This window comes from Pteronotus mesoamericanus, unplaced genomic scaffold (assembly GCF_021234165.1).
Source record: "Pteronotus mesoamericanus isolate MK-2021 breed Mesoamerican mustached bat unplaced genomic scaffold, CSHL_Meso_final scaffold_125, whole genome shotgun sequence".
In the NCBI taxonomy this organism is placed as follows: domain Eukaryota; kingdom Metazoa; phylum Chordata; class Mammalia; order Chiroptera; family Mormoopidae; genus Pteronotus; species Pteronotus mesoamericanus.
This window is the reverse complement of record NW_026555304.1, coordinates 2,994,118-3,015,443: the sequence shown is the minus strand read 5'-3', so window position 1 is coordinate 3,015,443 and position 21,326 is coordinate 2,994,118. Positions and strand designations below refer to the sequence as shown.

At 39.1% G+C, this 21,326-nt stretch overlaps 1 protein-coding gene across 3 annotated transcripts in view; it reads right to left on the bottom strand.

The window, feature by feature from the left end:
• Nucleotides 1–441: 441 nt before the first annotated feature.
• The window catches only part of MFSD14B (major facilitator superfamily domain containing 14B), a 133,837-nt gene continuing 112,952 nt past the window's right edge, over nt 442–21,326 (bottom strand). For all 3 annotated transcript variants that reach the window (XM_054587996.1, XM_054587997.1, XM_054587998.1), the window contains 5 exons: nt 8,162–8,233; nt 6,603–6,715; nt 4,998–5,095; nt 2,886–3,028; nt 442–2,206 (listed from right to left, as the gene is read on the bottom strand). In XM_054587996.1, the coding sequence (XP_054443971.1) occupies nt 1,961–2,206; nt 2,886–3,028; nt 4,998–5,095; nt 6,603–6,715; nt 8,162–8,233 (672 nt within the window). In that variant the 3' untranslated portion in view covers nt 442–1,960. The remainder of the gene's footprint in view (nt 2,207–2,885; nt 3,029–4,997; nt 5,096–6,602; nt 6,716–8,161; nt 8,234–21,326) is intronic.

Sequence of the window (21,326 nt, the reverse complement as noted above, 5' to 3'; positions counted from 1 at the left end):
AGGACACCTTTTCATTGCCTTTAGAGAGAGAGAGAGAGAGAGAGAGAGAGAGAGAGAGAGAGAGAGAAACATTGATGTGAGAAACATCAGTTAGTTGCCCTCTCATATGTGCCCACAAACTGGGTATGCTCCCTGCAGGAATCGAACTCATGACCTTTTGGTCTATGGGACGACACTCCAACCAACCAAGCCACACTGACCAGGACAATGTGTCCCTGCTTTTTAGAAAAAAATAAAAAAAGGTTATGATCTGCTACAGAGATTTTTGAAGGATGTTTGCTAAAAATTAAACTTTTTGAAAATACACATATATTTTGCATTACCTTAAGGATTAGCAATTTACTTCAGTTGAAAGCCACCCAAAAGAGAACCCAAAATCAATGCTATTTGTTTAAAATACACACACACACACAGTCACAGAGGTATCCATTACAAATTTATTATGCATTAGGAAGCTTAACTTAAAAATCAACAAACATAGTAAAAAGATATGTCATTTCTGTTCATAGCAGAATAGGTTTCAAAATAAATTTTCTTTTAAATATATTCAGTCAGTACATAATCCTTTATAAAAGTTGTATATTTTTTCTGTGAACACCTTCATTACAATTATAAATACAAGATTTACACAGCACTCTATCAAGAAAATTTAAAACTTCTTACAAATATCTACATATATATCATACCTATAAAACCTTCAAAGGAGTGCTCTGTTAAAGGTAGGCCCTAGTGAATGGTTAATTTATTGGTGCAGCAAAATGCATATATCTATCTATCTATCTATCTACCTGTAAAGCTTTCTTTGTCCATAAAACATCTCAAAAAAATTAGCAAGACACTTATTGTGACACTAAGTGTCCTAAACCATCATATTTTAGAAATGAATCTGATGTGCACATTCCCATGAGATTCAAAAGTCAGATAAATAGATGGAAATAAAGACCTATTGAAACAAATGTATACTACACAGAGCAGTTAAAGCAGGGATGTAATGAATGAGAAAAATCGAGACGAACGACACAGGAGATGTGGGAAGGAACAAATAATAATGCATTACATGAGTATGAACTTGGATATAAACTCCACTGGTATCCAGTTACTAACACTTATCCTCACTTAGGAATGTTTACATTGTTGAAAACTCTTGGAAGCACCCTCCAAATTCTACATTGCTACCAGAATGTTTGATGTATATTTTCTTCTGTAAAATCACCTTTGGATCTCACCAAGACACTAGGTCGAGGAATCTGAATTGTTATTTCTTCATGACTTAAACTTATAAGAAAAATTTCTTCACTGGTAAAGAATATTACTGATCAATATTATTAATATCCAGAGCTGTAAATGCTGAATTTTATTCTAGCCAAGAATATTAAGTAGAGAGACAAGGAAAAGAGATTAAGAATGGGTTTTTGTTTGACCTTTGAACAAAGGCAATAGATCCCTGACACTGAGTCTATGTGCAGCCACTCAAAAACACCAATGGACTAAGTGGGCACTTTTCAGAGAAACCAGAAGGAACAAAATCATAAAGGATTCTTTACCGTAAATCTGGCCAGAGATGGCAGGACCAACAAAATCCTGCACTTCTACTGAAAAAGACATGTAAAACTGCTGTCACTCTTAATCTGGAGGTATTAAAGGAAGGCCATCCTTTTTAGCAGATATGACCTTTTCTATTTGTTTTCAAAGTCTGGACTCCAGATCACTTTGAGAGTTGCATGTTATTCGTAGCAACGTATTTCAAATTTTAACTTATTCTAAGGTATAAACAGAAAGAAAAAGAATGGAAGAAAAGGAACAGAAGGAGGAAGAGGGGGAGGCAAAGGGTTACTTATCAAATGTGGCCCTGAAGGATGCCACTAGCATTTCCCTTCCAGCCCCAAAATGTCTCCATGTGGTGTGGCTCCCCAACAACTTCAGAGAGACGGTATCCGCAGAATCTTATTTTCTGCCAAGTTTATAATTCGGTGCACTGACTCCCAGGCTCCTCGAAGGAAGTAAGCTCCCAGATGCTGTTGTCTTGCAGGAGTGGCTCAATGTCCTCATTATTGCCCCGTTCTGGGGTGTTGGTCAGGTTGCCACTAATGCTATTGCTATGTTTTTTAATTCCATTACTGTATTCAGGGATAAATAAGGCAACCAGAAAAGACATAAGAACTATACAAGCCCCAAATAAAAATGGTGGGCCTGGGATGACAGCTTCCTATTGGGTGTGGGAAACAAATGGAGATGAAGAATTTGGTTAATCTTTTCACTGCAAAATTTGTTCTGAATGACCCAAAACCCCCCACACCAGCTCAAAGTGAATCATTTTCTCTTGAGCAAATGTTTCATTAACTGTCAAGGCAAATTGTCCTTGAGCCTAGAGTTTGGAATATATTTGACAGAGGGCAACTAAGCACTGATTTTTTTCACCACTTCTCAATAGTTTAACTAGACTTATCGATAACAGTTGATTCTCTACATGAATATGAATTCCAATTTTGTACAGATATCTATATTAAATATTGCTTAGAAGAAAGGGAGGAAGAAATACTAAGTAATGAATAGGAAAAGAACTCTAGTTCAATTTCTACCTGGAATTATGTGTCATTTTATATTTTATTTAGCCTGGGCTTTACCAGAAAACAGCATTGTGATCAGAGGTATTGTGTAGGTGAGAACAGAATCTGAACAGAGTTAAAAGAAATCTTTTATATAAGATATTAAATCACTGAAATGATTCCTTCCCAATCCCAGGAAGCACTTAACAAAGCAGTCACTACTGTCAAATATAATAGTAATATTATGCAAATAAGGACTCTCTCCAAATTTAAGGTCAGAAGATTTTACTACAATCAGACATAATCATTGTTATAAAACTAGACTTATCAACAAATTACCTGCAGAGCAGCATTGTTAGAATTCAATTTTGGTTCCAACTCAGTCAGTTCCACATGAAACATGTAGAATATAAAGCCATACAGTGCTGGTCCCAGGCCATTACATAGTCCTCTTATTCCAGTTATGATTCCCTGAGCAACTCCTAAGTCAAAACAAAGAAGAAAGCCAGCCTCCTCTGAGAAGCCTTTCAAGACTGGGGACTTAATTACAAACTAAGATATACTGATTGAGTGGAACAGAGTACTCCATACTGAGGAAAGTAGGTTAGGGATTTTGTCCATTATATTTGCATTCATTGCACAAATGTATTCTTGGTTTTACTATGTCCTTTTAATGTTATCACTGTGTGCCCTAACATCCATAAGAAAATGAAATGGCAGTGATGTTTCTGAAGCCGATTAGGAGCTGAACTCTCCCTGTAACAGCTAGATATTCCTATAAGTGGGAATAATAAAATGAAAAACTTTAATATTCTCCATTTATAGACAATTCACACCTTTTTGGTGGATTAAGGTTTTCCTGCTCTACTCATTTAATGGTACTTTTATAATGAAGATCTGCCTTTTGCCTCCTGCAGCCCTGTCCATGTGAGTCCACCAGTCCTGATGTTCTGTGGTCCCAGCCGCTCTGGGCAAACTGTTTCCTTAACATGACCTCCTCATCTCTGAATCATCTTTCTGCAGACCTGCACTGAAAAATCCTGCAAGTGCCAATTTCTAGATATACCTGGTTTCCAAAATGACAGGTATAACATTAGCTTGAACTGTATGAAATGTGTGTTTCTGTAGGTCAAAGATAATTCAACCTTATACCATGTGTAGTAATAATTTTGTACGCAGACATTTAGAAACACCTGTATTAATATATATAAGCATAAAAAGAGCTAAAGAGAATTTATGCCACGAAAACAGGACTGCATCTGTCAGACGGCACACCTTCATGTCAGTCCTCATGCCTCTCCAGGGATGTGCAGCCAGCTGAGTTACAACGGCCAGGGACACATAAGATTTGTGGTCAAGTGAAACTACTTTAAAATGTGGGTGTGAATAAGATGGCTACTTTCTGATGTGGAAAAATTGATGCAATAAATAAACTATTTTTTCCTATATAGTTTTTTATTGAAACTTTTTTGATTTAATCTTCACTGTATTTTTTTCCATTATCATTTAGTTCTCTTATACCCCCCACCCCCCCTGCACTCACCATACTATTGTCCATGTACATGAGTACTTTTTCCTTTTTGCTCACCCTTTCCCCCACTAGCTGTCATCCTGCTCTCCATCTATGAGTCTGTCTCCATTTTCCTTGTTAGCTCAGTTTGTTCATTACATTCCACATATGAGTGAAATCATATGGTATTTGTCTTTCTCTGACCGGCTTATTTCACTTAGCATACTGTTCTCCAGGTCTATCCATACTATTGAAACTTTTTAAAGGGCTCTGATCCATTAAATTTTTTTCCTTCTAAAATCTACTACTTCCTGACTACAGTAAGATGAGTCATTAAAAGATGACAAAGAAAAAGGATTAATTCTAGTAGGAACTGCATGATGGGAATACCAGAGAAGGACAAAAGGAAGATGAAGGAAGAGCCTACAAGCTTCTCTCCACATAGTTGTTTTAACTTTGTCTCTTACTCTGCACCAATTATCAACAACTACACAGGTGTATTTTTTCTTTACCTTCTCAAAAAAATCATTTCCTAAATTAAACTAATGAACTTAGATCCCAAATTAAAGAAATTTTAGTGATTACAATGACTAAATCAAGAGCTCATTGTTGTACTAGTCTGTCAATATTAAATAGACATCTGTTAAAATATGATTATAGCCTAGTTAATGCTGATGGTAGTACACTAAAGAGGAGTCAAAACCAAAAGGAGAAAACAGTTCTATCTGTAATTCTTAGTATTCTGAACTGTTGAGCCCACATTTTAAAAACATGGGTATAAGATCAGAGCAGAAAGGAAAACAGAATCTTCCTATTTGCAGAAGTAAATAGTTATAATCATTGAGAAGGGACCACATGGATTGAGAGGTTCAGAGCTGCTCTTGTTTCTGGCAGGTATGTCTCAACTGAGGAGGAAAGCAAAGAGGGAACAGTGATCTCACCTTGCTGATCTGACTCTGCATTCTGAGAGACAAGGGCACTGACTGCTGGAAACGTAATGCTGGACATAGCGGCCACAGTCCCCGCTGCCCACATCATCCTGCAATGACAGCACAGGCTGCAATCAGGCAGCAAGCCAGCCCCCAAGAAACCTGCTGCTCAGAGTACAATCAGCGGCAAAAGCACAAAATACTTCATTTTCTCATGTTAAGTTATATTTCATTTTCACTCTTTAATAATGGATTCTTTTTAACCTGAAATGTTATATGTCACTGTTGCTATTGATTACTTCAAAGGCTGGGGAAGTTTCATTTATTTTATTTTACTGCTTTCAAAATCCATTCTTCTTTCTGACTTCCTCATACCTTCTTTCTGACTTCCTCATACCAGAAAGTTCTGACTTTCTGACTTACCACCTTTATATGTAAGCTCAATAAAGTTCCAAAACATTTCCTGTTTCTATAAATACCACATTTCCTCTACTAATTTTCCACTTTTTCTTTGTACTTCTCAAAGGCTCACCTTCACCCTGCCCTTGAGCTGCTCATTTTGCTACCCCTCAACAAAGTGTCATGTATTACCAATGGGAAAAAACAGAAACCTGAAGTGCAGGAAGATATCCTGCAGACTTATAAGCCTGCTTCCTTTAGACTTTTGTCCTTTTCTCAATAAAAGGAACTTAAGTGTGTATGAATATTAAGCATAAGCGTGAGGAATGTGAAGCCCCAAGTGGGCTTAAAACTCTGCTTGGCCAAACTTCCTTGGGAATGGCTAACATGCACATCCTTACTGAAAATGGAGAAACACTTTGGGCTGACAAAATCTTTTTAACATAGCACGAATCTGATTCAACTACTGAACCAAAGCTCGTAGGACTGAAATCTTAGAGAACAAGAATCATTTCCTGACCTCTAAAGCATTTTTAGTTTCTATAAATTATGCCATGTATGTAAAATGAGGACTAACTCTAATATTTGAAATAGAGATATGAACTCTGGTACTTGGTAATCAGGCACACAGAGAACCTTGCCACACAACAAAAATAGCACTCAGGAGTCTTTTTATTTCTTCTGATTCCAGGGCTTATTCTGACCTCCCTGTTTATGGGAATATAGTATGTTAGCTGTAATAATAACTGTGTCAGGGCACACATGATTTTGGAAGAGCTATTACGATTACTCTAATTCAAATGTTTTATGTTATAAAGGTTATGTCACTGCCTGACGTCAGTCAGCTAATTACAGCAATGAATCCTGCTATCATTTTTCCCTAATTTTTTGTTTTGTTTTTGTGTGATGTCCCTAAAAACTGACAAATGTGTTTAAAAGGTAGACATAAAATATTTGGAGGGGTTGGAGGAGGAAGCACACACATTTACTTAAGTAACAACTCAGTGAAAGTCACTGAAGTGAAGACAATCTGTACAAACAATCCCAAATTACCTAGCTCCATCCTTCCCCAAATTAGGTCTGAAAAGTTTCTGAAATGTTGAATACATCAAATCAGTAAAATAACCCTTGCTTCCTTCACATCACACTCAACCACCTCAAGATCCTCTGAAAGACGTGTCTTTCTGCTAGTTTATAGAATCCACGAAAGAGGCTTACCAGGCCTTAGATCCAAAACCATACCAGGCTAACTGGAACATCTGGAAACCCAAGCCAAGGAGGACGGTATTCTTATTCCCTAGTGACCTCATCAAGATGGTAAGAAAGACTGTCTGCAAAGCAAAAGAGATAATCCTGAGAAACCATGTGAACACACAGATTTGATGCAAGCAAGTTCTGTGGGAGAAGCCCAACAGTGATAACTGGGAACTGCCTGAGCTGAGACTTTCCAGACTACTTGGTACTGATGTAGCTCTAAAGAACTGGAACTTCAGTGGTTCTCTTGCTGACTTGGGATTCAGAGCCTTTGGCCTTCTTCCCAAAAATCTGTTTATCTGGTACTTTGCTAGCACTTTCCCAAAAAAGATAATCACAGCCATTCACTGGTTATTGTGATTGAGAGGGACATGGCCTCAGTCTCTTCTGAGAAACACCAATCACTTAGTGAATAACATCTATCACCAGTGAACAGCAAACCCTTGCTGAGTATTTACAGAATATGTGGGATTTTGCTGGAGGTTACCAGTTTCACAAAGTTGGACTGATAAAAATTTGATTTTAATAAATATAGTCTGCTTAAAAAATGTGATTTTAATAAACATAGTCCGCTAAAACACTAGTTGAGATAGCCTGAAAAGACACAGGATAAAAGATGAGTCTGGGCTAATCCATTAACTAGAGTTAACATAAAAAAAAAAAATCATGAGCAACTTGAAAGTTTAACACAATTTACATTTGCTAATACAGTTTAACAACAACAACAACAACAAAAAAGGCCTCTGCCTTGATACATTCCTATTAGCTTTGTCAATTCTAATATAGGCAAAAACAGTTTTGCAGTCTTTTCATTTCTCTGCGATATAAGAGTGCTACACCTGGCCTACTTTGCTTTAAAGCAGTAAGTAGCTGTTTTAGGGAAATAGCCTTCAGATGTCCCATATGATATAGTGAATGCATCTAAAGCATATCAGTGAATTAATTTAAAGAGCACTTACCCTGCCTTTTGTCTTCCTATCTATAACAGATGAGTAAATTTTTAATGCTCTTGATTCATCACATATATTCTAATGCACTTATTTGCCACATTTCTTCAGTTCAGAGATTACCAGAGGTTGAAACAGTGGCTGAATTTCATTTCTGTTTTTCACTTCCACTTACTTCTCAACGTTAAAATAATATTGATGTATTCTCCTGCTTAAGTATATTTTTTTGATATGTGCAGTTAGTTAAATTGTAGTTGGTGGTTATGACAGCAAATTTTTGTTTGCTGAATAGACCCAGTAGAGGTAACAAGTATTCTAAAAAATACTGAAAGGTTGAATTAAATTACTCACAAATCCCAATCTCAACATTCTATTAAAAATGGAATGGTTCTGAGGATCATATACCTGTCAGCTTACTGGGTTTGCTACTGTACCATAGATATATATACAAGATGTTACCATGGCAGGGGAGGAGGCAGAGGGGTGCAGGGGATATTTAACATTTCTTTGTAGCTTCCTATAAACCTACAGTTACTTAATAAAAATGTTAAAAAAAATGAGTAAAATGACACTCACTTGAGCCACAATAGACAGAATTCCTACCATAGCTATGAATGCTGCAATTTTAGCTGATCCAAAACCTATGACCTGTGAAAATAGGGGGAAAAAAACCACTACTGTTAATACAGATATTATAAAAATAAGAAATGTAATGTTCTAGTAAAGCTGTAAGACCAAACAATTGAAAAAAAATCATAAAACTTTGAGAATGGCAAATTAAGGCAGTGCTGAAAGTTCAATCTATTTAACTATTTTATATCTAAAGCTGGTTTTTAAAGAACCAATGCAAGGAGGTACAACTTAATTTAGCAGATATTTTAAAGATATTTTCTGTTATCGGCCTATCTATTGTTTCACATACTTTCCCATCCCCAACCCACCAAGCACCAAATGTGGTGTTATCAAGCATTAGAGAAAATATAAAGAAAATAATCTGACTTAATCTGACGTTTGATACAGAATTTGGAATTTCCTCACTAGCAAATTCAGTGGCTCTCAACTTGGCTGTACATTAAAATCATGTGGGACACAGAAATGCAGAAAGAATGGCAGAGGAGAGGGGAGCAATGAGACTCGACAACCATTTGAGACCGAATGAATCAGATTCTCTGGGCCCAGACAAAGGTATGTTTCAAAAAGCTTCCATGGTGATTCCAATGTGCAGCCAAAGTTAGCTGGCAATGATTTCTAAATTTCTCAACCTTAACATACCTCTGAAAGGTCTTAAAATTTTAGTTTTAAATATCAAGTTTTTAAAAAGTTAAATTCTTTTCTCCTTCATTAAAATTCTGTAAAATTCAGAAAAAGGACTTTTAAATTATTACTAAAATAGAATGTAAAAAGACAATAGTAAATATCAATTATACTAAGAACTAATTCTTTGAAAATATAAACAAAATCGACAAACTTTTAGAATCACCAAAGGAAAAGAGAACAGACTCACATAAATAAAATCAGACATGAAAGAGGAAATTTTACAACGGATACCACACAAATGTTCATTAAGAGACTATAATGAACAACTATATGCCAGCCAACAAAGTGGACAATTAGAAGAAATGGATATATTCCTAGAACCATATAACCTACATCAAGACAGAATCACAATGAAATAAAAAATCTGAACAAACTGAATACAGCAAGGATCTTCAATCAGTAATGAAAAATCCCTCAAAAAACAAAAGTGTAGGACCAGATGGCTTCACTGGTAAATTCCATTAAACATTCAAAGAAGAATTAATACCAATCCTTCTCAAACTCTCCCAAAACATAGTAGAGAGGAGAACTCTTCCAAACACATTTTACAGGGCCAGGATTATCCTGATACCAAACCAGAGGATGCCAAAAAAAAAGAAAATTATTGGGTGTAGGCTAATATCTGTGTGAACATAGGTGCGAAAATTTTCAACAATGTAGCAGCGAACTGAATTAACAATACATTAAAAAAAAATCATACATCAACACCATGACCAAGCAAGATTTATACCAGATAGGCAAAGATGGATGGCTCAACATCTGCAAATCAGTGAATGTTATACTACATTAACAAAATGAAGGATAAAGATCATATGATCATCTCAATAGTTGCAAAGCATTTGATGAAATTCAACATACATTTATGATAAAAACACAACAAAGTGGGTATGGAGGGAAAGTACCCCAACATGATAAAGGCCATGTATGACAAGACAACACAACCCCCTACTCAAACCCACACACAGCTTTTCCTCTAAGATCAGAAAAAGACAAAGATGTCCACTCTTGCCACTTTTATTCAAAATAGTATTGGAAGTCCTATAGCAGCAGCAAAGAGGCAAGAAAAAGAAAAAAATGCATCCATGTCAGAAATGAAGAAGTAAAAACTATCACTATTTGCAGATGACATAATAGTGTACTTAGCAAATCCTAAAGACCCCATCAAAAAACTGTTGGAACATACAAAAATTCAATAAAGCTGAAGGATACAAAATAAATATACAAAAATCCACTGCTTTCCTAGGTACTAACAACAAAGTATGAGAAAGAGAAATGAAGAAAACAATCCTATTTATAATCAGAACAAAATTAGTAATACCACCTAGGGAAAGTCTTTAAAAAGGAGGTGAAGGCTGTATTCTATACTCTGAAAACTGTGAAACATTGTTGAAGGAAAATGAAGACACACAAAAATATAGATATTCCATGTTCATAGATTGCATGAATTAACATTGTTAAAATGGCCAAATTACCTAAAGCAATATAGATTTAGTGCAATCCTTATCAAAGTCCCAACGGCATTTTTCACACAAATAGAACAAAAAAAAATCCCCTCAAATTTGCATGGAACCACAAAAGATCCTGGAGAGTCAAAGCAATCCTGATAAAAAAGAAAATCTGACTTCAAATTATACTACAAAGCTACAATAATAACAGTACAGTACTGGCAGAAAAACCACCACACAAACTAATGGATCAGAGTTGAAAGCTCAAAGATAAACACACCTATATGGGCAAATAGTTTTCAACAAAGGAGCACAAACATATAATGGAGAAAGGAAAGTCAGTATCTTCAATAAACGGTGTTGGGAAAACTGGAATTACACATGCAACAGAATGAAAATAGAGTACTATCTGACATGACACCCCAAAATTAACTCAAAATTGATTAAAGGTTTCAAGACCTGAAACAAAATACATAGTAGAAAATAAAGTAGGCACTAAACTTATGGATCTTGGTTTCAGAGGGGTTTTTGTGAACTTGACCCTAAAGGCAAAGAAAATTGAAAAAAAAAAAAGAAGAAAGGCATGGGACTATTTCAAACTAAAAAGATTCTGCACAGCAAAAGAAACCATCAACAAAACAAAAGGGCAAGCAACTGAATGGGAAAAGATAACTGCAAATGATACCATTGATAAGGCGCTAATATTCAAAATATATAAGAAACTCAAACACAACTAAAAAATATAAAGAAACAATTCAATTAAAAAGGGGAAGAGGATCTGAATAGACACTTTTCCAAGGAAAACATAGAGATGACTAACAGGTACATGAAAAAATGCTCAATATCACTCATTACAAGAGAAATGCGTATCAAACCCACAATGAGGTAACACCTCCAAACTTTCAGAATGGTTATTACAAAAAAACCCCTAAAACCTAAAACCCCAAAACAAAAGAAACAACAAACCACAACACTTGTGTACCATTAAAGGGAATGTAAATTGGTGTAGCCACTGTGGAAAATAATGTGATGGTTCCTTAAAAAATGAAGACCAGAACTACCATATGACCCAGCAATCCCTCTTCAATTTATCTACCTGAAATATTTAAAAACCCTTATTCATAAAGATATATGTATCCCTATGTTCACTGCAGTATTCATTTTTCACCACAGCCAAGACATGGAAACAATCTAAGTGTCCTTTGACAAATGACTAGGTAAAGAAAATGTGATACACATATAAAATAGACTACTACTCAGCCATAAAAGATAAAATATTGTTGGGGACATGGATGGTTTTTCCTCCCACCATGGCTTTCCTCTGCCCCACCCACCACCACTGCCCACCCTCAATCCTTCCCCACTTTGGCTTTGTCTATGGGTCCTTTATACATGTTTCTTGATTTGACCCTTCCCATTCTTTTCCCCATGACACTCCTCCCTTCTTCCCTCTAGTTACTGTCAGTTTGTTTTTCTTTCAATGTTGCTGGTTATATTTTTCTTGCTTGTTTGTTTTGTTGATTAGGTTTCATTTATAGGTGAGATCATATGTTATTTGTCTTTCATCCCCTGGCCTATTTCACTTAGCATAATGGTTTCCAGTTCCAACATGGATGGACTTTGGGAATAATGTGTTTAAATGATATTTAAGTCAGATAGAAAAGAATAAAAATGGTATGACTTCATGCATATGTGAGATATAAGACAAAAAGCAACTAATGAACAAACAAGACAAACAAACAAAAAACATCGCACATATACAGACAACAGGATAGTGGTTACCAAAAGGGAATGGGGATTGGGGGAGGAGAAGAGGATAAAGGCAGTCAAACACATAGTTACAAAAGAACACTAGGCTTTGGGTAGCAAACACTATAAAGTATACATCTGAAACTAATGTGTTATTAACCAATGTTACTCCAATAAATTTGATAAAATAATAAAAAATAAAATTAAACACCTAAGGGAAAAAAATCTGTTGTGTTTCTTTATTCTAATAATGAACTGCCAGAAAAATAAGTTAATTCCATTTTAAATAGCACCAAAAAAAGAGTAAAATACGTAGGAATAAATTTAACCAAGAAAGAGAAAGACTTGTATATTTAAAACTGTAAGATATTAATGAATAAAATTGAAGAAGACATAAAGAAATGGAAAGATAGTCTTTTCAGTAAATAGTGTTGGGGAGAATGAAGATGGCGGGCCAAGAAGGTGGAAGCTGAGTTTGCTTGTTCCTGCACCCAACTTGGACACTTGGCTGATCTTGCATAAAATAAACTACGTGCAATGGAATCTTAGCTGATAGGAAGTCTGGAAACCAAGGAGTACAGAAAATGCTTCACAACAGGCTGTAAGGAGATTTTATAAGTAGAAGGGGAATCACCCTGTCTGTGGCGCCTGCAGCCACAGAGAACCTGGTCAGAGATGGCAGCGTTGTGGCTCCCTGCCCTGGGGAATCCCCAGGCCCGGGCAGGGAGTGACTTGGATATACAAGGTCAGTGAGATTGAGGCTGCACATACACAGAAAGTGGCACACCCACAGCTGCAGCAGCAAACGCCAACTGGGAGAGTGCCAGAAAGACAGAGGGATACTATTTGCACCTGGGTTAGCTGGAGGAGGCTGGCTGTGGGCAGCTGTGACTGTGAAAGACTTGACTTTTTGGACAGGTGGTGTGTAAGCCAGAAAGTGACTCAGTGTTGCAGAGTGCCCAGTTAAACTCTTCAAAAAGGGAGCTGAAGTGTGCTGGGCAGAAATCTTACATGCAGCTTCCCTGTCAGCAAGGGGAAGGGACACAGCATGCTGCCACTCAGTGCAGCTGGGCGGACTGATCAGAAAGGTGCTAAGCGAAGGGATCTCTGAGCATCAGTCTGGTGCAGCTGGAAGGGCGGAGGCTGCGCACAGTGGAAAGTGCAGGCCTCTCTACTGTGAGGGCTGTAGTCTGGGAACTGAAAGCTTGTGAGCTGTACACCTGAGATTATTGAAAGCCAGACAGAGCCTCCTTCCCTGGTGGAAATTGAGCCACCAGAAAGGGAAGGCTGCACCCAGGCCCCACTTCCTGCAGGAGCAGAAAACATCTGCAAAGCAGGCAGGTCAGGCTCTAAAATGCTACAGGGTGCATTTCTGCAAGAGAAAGAAAGCAAGAGGTACACCTAGAGGGCCAACTCTGAACTTCTCTCAGGTAGGCAAAATACATCGGTTCCTAGGTGTCTATTTGACTGAGGCCAGCAAAGCAGGGAGATCAGAAATCGGTGTGGCAAGGGGAAATCGGGGCCCTGTTTAGCCTTGTTCGCACACAGAGCTGCCATGAACACCAAGAAGGAAGGAGCTGACCCTTACACAGGTTGCCCTCCACCATGAAACAGAGAGCTAATTAATCAGAAACTATACATTATTGGAAATCAGCTGGTACAGATCAAGACTGGTGGTGCTGGGGCAGGGGGACACACACACAATTTTCCCAGAAGACTGAACAATGTTTCCCAGAAGACTGAAACGTAGGGGTCCCACCCTCTTGATCACAACAGAAGCTCCCTCTAGATGCAGGTGAAGGTGATACAGGTGATGTTGCCAGGAGTATGATGACCCACCCAGGGACCTTGATCTGATAAAAGAAACCAGAGGCAGATCCAGAAAGGGAAGTCAGAAGGTGAACACCAAATGGCTGAGATGAATTTCACTTCACTCTTCTTCAGAATTTACGTTTTTTCTTCTTCCTTTCACATAGCCTTTTAATATTTATTCTTTTGCTTCAAATGTACTCCAACTAATTCACTTTATTTTTTATTCTTTTTATTTAGATTTTATTATTTTTATTATTTCAAATCTTACATTGCACCCTTCCCTTGTCTTATTCCATTTTGCCTTCTTCCCAACCTTTCTTATTTGTGTAGTAAATTTTATTTTCTCCTAAGCTACATCTTGTTCTTATCCCTTACTCTTACTATTTCTCCTCCCTCTATCCTCTCAAAGCATTCTTCCTTTATTCAGCTCACATTCTTTTTCCCCCTCTTATAATATTCTTATTTCCTTTCCACATTTATAAATTGTGGCATGTTTGCTGTGGATATCATTGTTATTGCTGTTCTTCTTCAATGGTATTCCTACATGTTCACTATTTTTTGTACTTCAAATCTCACAGGTTACTACTCTTCCCCTGTCTTACTCCATTTTGCCTTCTTTCCCTAATTATTTGACTTAGGAATTTTATTTTATTTTCCCTCTCTTAGCTTGGATTCTATTCCTTACTCTTAGTATTTTTCTCCGTGTACCCTCTCAAATCATTTTTATTCACTGCAGACATTTCATATTCTGTTCCCTTTCCACCTTTATTAATCTTTGCTCATATATCGTTGTTATTGATCCTTCTGTGGTTTATCTGCAATTTTATTCCCTTTGGTTCACTGTATTTATGATTTTATTTCAAGTCTCATAGTATACTCTTCCCCTTTCTTACTCCATTTTGTCATCGCCTCTTCCTGTTTTACTTACATTTTATATTTTATTCTCTCCTTTTTTGCCTTTTTTCTATTCCCAACTCATATTTCTTCACCACTTCCCACTCAAAATCATTTTTCTCTCCTTTAGTCATGTCATATTCCCTTTCCCTATCTTACAATATTCTCAATATCTCTCTCCCTTTATTAATCCTTGCTCAATTGCTGTTAATATTGCTGGTGTGGTAGAGGGTTATGTTTGCTAGTGTGGGATTTGATTTATTAAAATAGTACTTTATTAAACAGCAGCTGTACAACAGCATACAAGATGTGGCAGGAGTTGAGACTTTAAGTCAGCCAGCTGGAGGGGAGAACCCACCCACGAATGGGCCACCAAGAATCAAAGCCCAAGTACAAGAGAGCCCACATAAACTGAATAAAGGGCACTCCTGGGGCATCCAGATCAGGTGATCAAAGAGACTGTACCACTGAGTCCCACAGAGCTCCTACCACAGAAGTACACCCCACAAAGACAGGCAGGCAAAGCAGAGCAACCTGAGATGAAGAAAAAAACAGAAAGAGTCACCTAAAATGGGGAGACAAAGAAAGGACCCCCCAGTCAAAAGGAATGGAGGAATCCCCAGAAAAACAGCAAAATGAAATTAAGGCAAGCAATCAATAGACAGAGCATTCAATATAATGATTATAAGGATGCTCAAGGAATTCAGTGACAGTTACAAGGAACTTAGTGGGAACTACAACAGCATGAAAAAGGACATAGAAACTATAAATAAAAACCAGGAGGAAATGAAGAATACAATATCTGAAATGAAAAGTACACTAGAAAGAATTAAAATCAAGCTAGATGAAGCAGAAGATTATTTAGCAAGGTGGAAGACAAGCTAGAAAGAAATACCCAGTCAGAGCAATAAAATGAAAAAAGAATGATGATAGTTTAAGACAGCTTCCAGACAAAATGAAATGTAACAATATTTGCAACATAGGAATATCAGGAGAAGAAAAGGAGAAAGGGACAGGAAAACTGTTTGAAAAAATGACAGAAAACTTCCCTAACTTGGTTAGGGAAACAGTAATGCAAGTTCAGGAAGGATAGAGGGTCCCAATCAAGATGAATCCAAAGAGGCATACTCCAAGACACATCATAATTAAAATGGCAATTTTAAAGACAAAGAGATAATCTTAAAGGCAGCAAGGGAGAAACACCAAGTAACATACAAGGGAGCTCCAATATGGCTAGCAGCTGACTTTCGAACAGAAAATTACAAGCCAGAAAGTACTGGCACAAAATATTCCAGGTATATTTTCATTACAAAAGCAAGAACCTACCACCAAGAATACTCTATCCAGAAAGGCGTTCATTTATATTGGAAAGTGAAATAAAGAGCTTCCCAGACAAAAGAAGGCTAAAAGAATACAACTCCCCCAAACCAGCACTGCAAGAGATGCACTGCTAAAGGGACAGGTATAAAAAGGAGAGGAGAAGAGAGAGAGAAAAGTGTGGAAAAAATGGCAACGAGTAAGTACTTACCAATAATAACCTTATACTAAAATTGATTAAATGCTCCAATCAAAAGACATGTGCTTGCCGAATGGAAAAGGAAACATGACCCACATATATGCTGTCTGCAAGAGACCCACCTTTGGAACAAAAGGTCTACACAGACTGAACTGAAGGGATAGAAAAAAATATCTCAAGCAAACGGACACAAAAAGAAATCTGAGGTGGCAATACTTGTATCAGACAAAATATACTTCAAAACAAAAGATATAAAAAGGGACAAAGAAGGTCACTATATAATACTTAAAAGACAATCCAACAGCAGGGTAAAACCCTTATATTGACAACAACACAGTCATTGTAGGGGATTTTAACACCCCACTGTCAACAATGAGTAAATCTTCCAACCAAACAACCACCAAGAATACTGTGGCACTAAACAACATTCTAGATCAAATGGACTTATCTGGTATGCAGAAACTTTCACTGCAAAGAGGCAAAATATACATTCTTTTCAAAAGCACATGGAACATTTTTAAAAATAGACCAGATAGTAGGACACAAAATAAGCCTCAACAAATTCAAGAAAATTGAAATCATGTCAAGCTCAGATCACAATGGACTGATATAGAAACTAACCTAAAGAAAAAAACTGAAATACATTCAAATACATGGAGACTGAATAACATGCTATTAAATAATGAATGGGCCAACAATGATATCAGGGAGGAAATCAACAAGTATCTGGAAAAAAATGAAAATGAACACACAACCACCCAAAATCTATGGGACACAGTGAAGGCAATACTGAGAAGGAAGTTCATAGCAAAACAGGCCTACCTAAAGAAGATATAAAATAGCCCTGGCCGGTGTGGCTCAGTGGACTGAGCAAAGGCCTGTGAACCAAAGTGTGACTGGTTTGATTCCCAGTCAGGGCACACGCCTGGATTGCAGGCAAGGTCCTCAGTAGGGGGAAAATGAGGCAACCACATATTTATGTTTCCTTCCCTCTCTCCCTCCCTTCCCCTCTGTCTAAAAAAAATAAATAGGAGGTAGATGGCGGAGGAGTGAATGGGAGTCATGCTGACCTACTCCTCCCAAGACCAAACCGGAACTGCGACTAAATAGTGCAGAAATCACCTGGAAAACAATGGAACAATAGTGGGAGAGGAGCCTTGGAGCCGCGGATAGACAGTGGATGCAACTCTCACACATCCCAACAGGTGAGAAGTGTGGTGGAGGCTCGAGAGGGTGGGCTGGGCATCCATGGGCACCAGCACCAGAGGGACATTGAAACAGCCAGTTAGCTCCCCCCGAGAACGGGGTCAGAATTATAAACAGGGACCTCTAAACTACAGCAGCTAAAACCAGGAAAATACAGACAAAACGCAACCCCGAAAAGCTTAGGGGTGCTCTCTGCCAGAGACAGGTGGCTGGGGATGCAAAGGGACATTTAAAGGGCAAACGCAAAAATTGCAGTGGCAGCCACCCTCCTTGATCTCTGGGTAGAGGTGGCAGCGGGGTGGGCTGGTGCCTGGGAAAAGACTTGTGAGGAAAACTTTGTGAAGAGAACCGAGACGGCGGCCAGTGGAGCTCCGGTGATAACGCACCTCCCACTCTGCAGCTACCATCTCACTCAGGCATAAGGGAATAATTAACCTGCCTTTTGTGCGCTCCGCACACAGCTTCTGCGCGTGTGAGCTAGGGGGTTAAGTGCAGACTGGCTAGAAGAAATACAGGATCCCTGGCCAAAGGGGTCACACAGCTGCATTGAGAGCCTTGAGGAGAGACTGGAGACGGAAGCGTTGGGGAAAGAACGGGAGGCGGAACCGGGGAGTACCGACTCCTTCCCCATTCTGTAGTCTCCATCTTGGGCAGGCAGGGTGCACCCCCAAAGAGTCAGAAGTGGGGCACACACGTACCAGACTGCCCAGGACTGAAACGCAGTCCGCACAAATAGTGGATCCATGGCCGAAGGGGTCACAGAACTGCCCAGAGACCCCTGAGGAGAGACTGGAAACGGAGGTGTTGGGGAAAGAACGGGAGGAGGAACCGGGGAGTCTCGACTCCCTCCCCGTTCTGTAGTCTCCATTCTAGGCAGGCAGGGTGCGCCCCCAAAAGGGGAGAAGCAGGGCACACACAAACCAGACTGCCTGCAATTGCAACCCAGTCTGCACAGGTGGTGGATCCTTGGCCGAAAGGGTCACAGAACTGCCCAGAGACCCCTGAGGAGATACTGGAAACGGAGGTACTGGGGAAAGAATGGAAGGAGGAACTTGGGAGACCTGACTCCTTCTCCTTTCCATAGTCTCCACTGTGCAGGAACAGGCCACACCCCCAAAGAGCCCAAAGCTGAAAAGCACACAATAGACAGCCCAAAACTACCCACTGCAGGCGCGCACACCTGCGCCGAGTGGCAGGAGAGGGTGGGCGAGTGTGTGTGTGGACCCGCGCAGGCTGGCAAGGCCTCCCACAGGTTGGTACCAATGGGGACTGTGAGGGATTGTGCAGATCAGCAAGGGTAAATGTAAATCGATCAGCACGGGCCCACGAGTGCAGAGCGGTCCGCAGAAATAGTGGATCCCTGGCCAAAGGGGTCACAGAGCTGCCCAGAGTCCCTGGAGGAGAGACTGCAGACAGGATTAACTGGAGTCCTGGAGCTGACTTCCCCCCATTTCCTCCATTTGGCGAGGGCAGGCAACACATCCAAAGAGCCAAAAGCGTGTAAAACACACAATAGAAGACCCTAAACTGACGAGTGCTGGGGTGCCCGCCGGCCTGGGGGGCTAGACGTTAAGCGAGGTCGCGAATAAGCCCACTGGGCAGGGGCAAGAACGCGTGACTCCAGGCGGGTGGGGGATTCTGCCGGGCCAGGGAGCGCGCTCAAGGAGCTGGTGTAAGAGTGCAGAGTGATCCACAGAAATAGTGGTTCGCTGGCTGAAGGGGTCACAGAGCTGCCCAAAGCAGGAGTCAGACACAGACAGTAGACTCCTGGAAGGCCCAAACAAATGACCCAAGGTAATATAGGGTCAACAACTGGCATCATCAGAGGCAGGCCCAGAAAGGAAAGGAGAGGGAAAAACAAACAAACAAACAAACAAACAAATAAATAAATAAAAAGACCCACCTACTACCATAGAAGTTTAATCCACAAAGTCAGGAAATCAAGACGGCCCAATTGAAGCAGAAGCAAAAATAACTAACTAACTAACTCAACAGCCTCTCACAAAAATGGGAAGAAAAAGAAGTTCCCCCCAAATGAGTGGAAAAGGGGACTCCCCACAGAGAGAGCTAATGAAATACAGGCAAGGAAACTATCGGACATTGAATTCAAAAGAATGGTTCTAAGGAAGCTCAATGAGCTCAGCCAGCTCAAAGATAACCATGAGAAACTGCAGAGAAACTATCAGGATCTTACAACAAACTAAATCAACCTGGAAAAGGACACAGAAACTATCAAAAAGACACAAGAGGATATGAAACACCATTTCTGAATTGAAGAACACAGTACAAGGAATCCAAAGCAGGCTGGATGAAGCCGAGCATCGAATCAGTGAGACGGAGGATAAGGTAGAAAAAAAGCTCCCAGAAAGAACAAGAAATGGAAAAAAGACTCATAACGAATAAAGAGGCATTTAGGGAAATTCAGGACAACCAGAAACACTATAATATCTGTATAATACGGATACCAGAAGGAGAGAAGAGGAGCAAGGGATAGAGAACGTCCTCGAAAAAGTAATGATGGAAAACTTCCCCAATTTGAGGAGAGAAAGGGTTTCATGGATCCAGGAGGCACAGAGGGCCCCACTCAAGAGGGACCCTAGGAGGTCCACTCCAAGACACATCAACATTAAAATGGCAACTATCAAACACAAAGAGAGAATCCTCAAGGCAGCCAGGGAGAAAGAGAAAGTAACACACAAGGAGGCCGCGATATGCCTAGGAGCTTACTTCTCAACAGAAACACTACAAGCCAGAAGGGAATAGCAACAAATATTCCAAGTCATGAAAAGCAAGGGCCTACAACCAAGGCTGCTCTACCCAGCAAGGCTCTCAATTAAAATAGAAGGGGAAATAAGGAGTTTCCCAGACAATAGAAGGCTAAAAGAATACATTTCTACCAAACCAGCACTCCAAGATATGCTAAAGAGACTGGTTTAAAAGATGATGGAAAAGAGTGAGAAAGAGAAAAACACAGGTACAAAGAGGAAACCTGAATACGTTTCTATCAGTAATAACTGTCAATGCAAAAGGATTAAATGCCCTAATCAAAAGACATGGGATAGCTGAATGGATAAGAAAATATGACCCACACATACGCTGCCTACAAGAGACCCACCTCAGAGCAAAAGAGCTATACAGATTGAAAGTAAAGGGATGGAAAAAAATATTCCAAGCAAATGGGCAAGAGAAAAAGGCCAGGGTTGCCATATTTGTATCAGACAATGTAGATTTCAAAACAAAGGCCATAAAAAGAGACCCAGAGGGGCACTTTATAATACTTAAAGGAAGAGTCTATCAAGAAGACATCAACACTGTAAACTTATATGCTCCCGATATAGGAGCCCCCAAGTTTATAAGGAAATTGTTGGATGACTTCAAAAAAGATATAGACAGCAACACACTGATAGTAGGGGATTTCAACACCCACTGTCAAAAATGGACAGATCTTCCAAACAAAACATCAATAAGAATTTCGTGGAACTGAATGATGCACTGAATCAAAGAGACTTAACTGACATATATAGAACCTTACATCCCAAAGAAGCAAAATACACATTCTTTTCAAATGCTCATGGCAGTTTTTCAAAGATAGACCACATGACAGGACACAAACCAAACCTTAGCAAATTCAGGAAAATTGAAATAATACCAAACTTTTTCTCGGACCACAAGGGCTTGAAACTGGAAATCAATCTCAAAGAGAAACTTCAATAACTTGCACACTCATGGAGACTGAACAGTAGACTATTAAACAATGAATGGTCAATAATGAGATAAGAGAAGAAATCAAAAAATTTCTGGA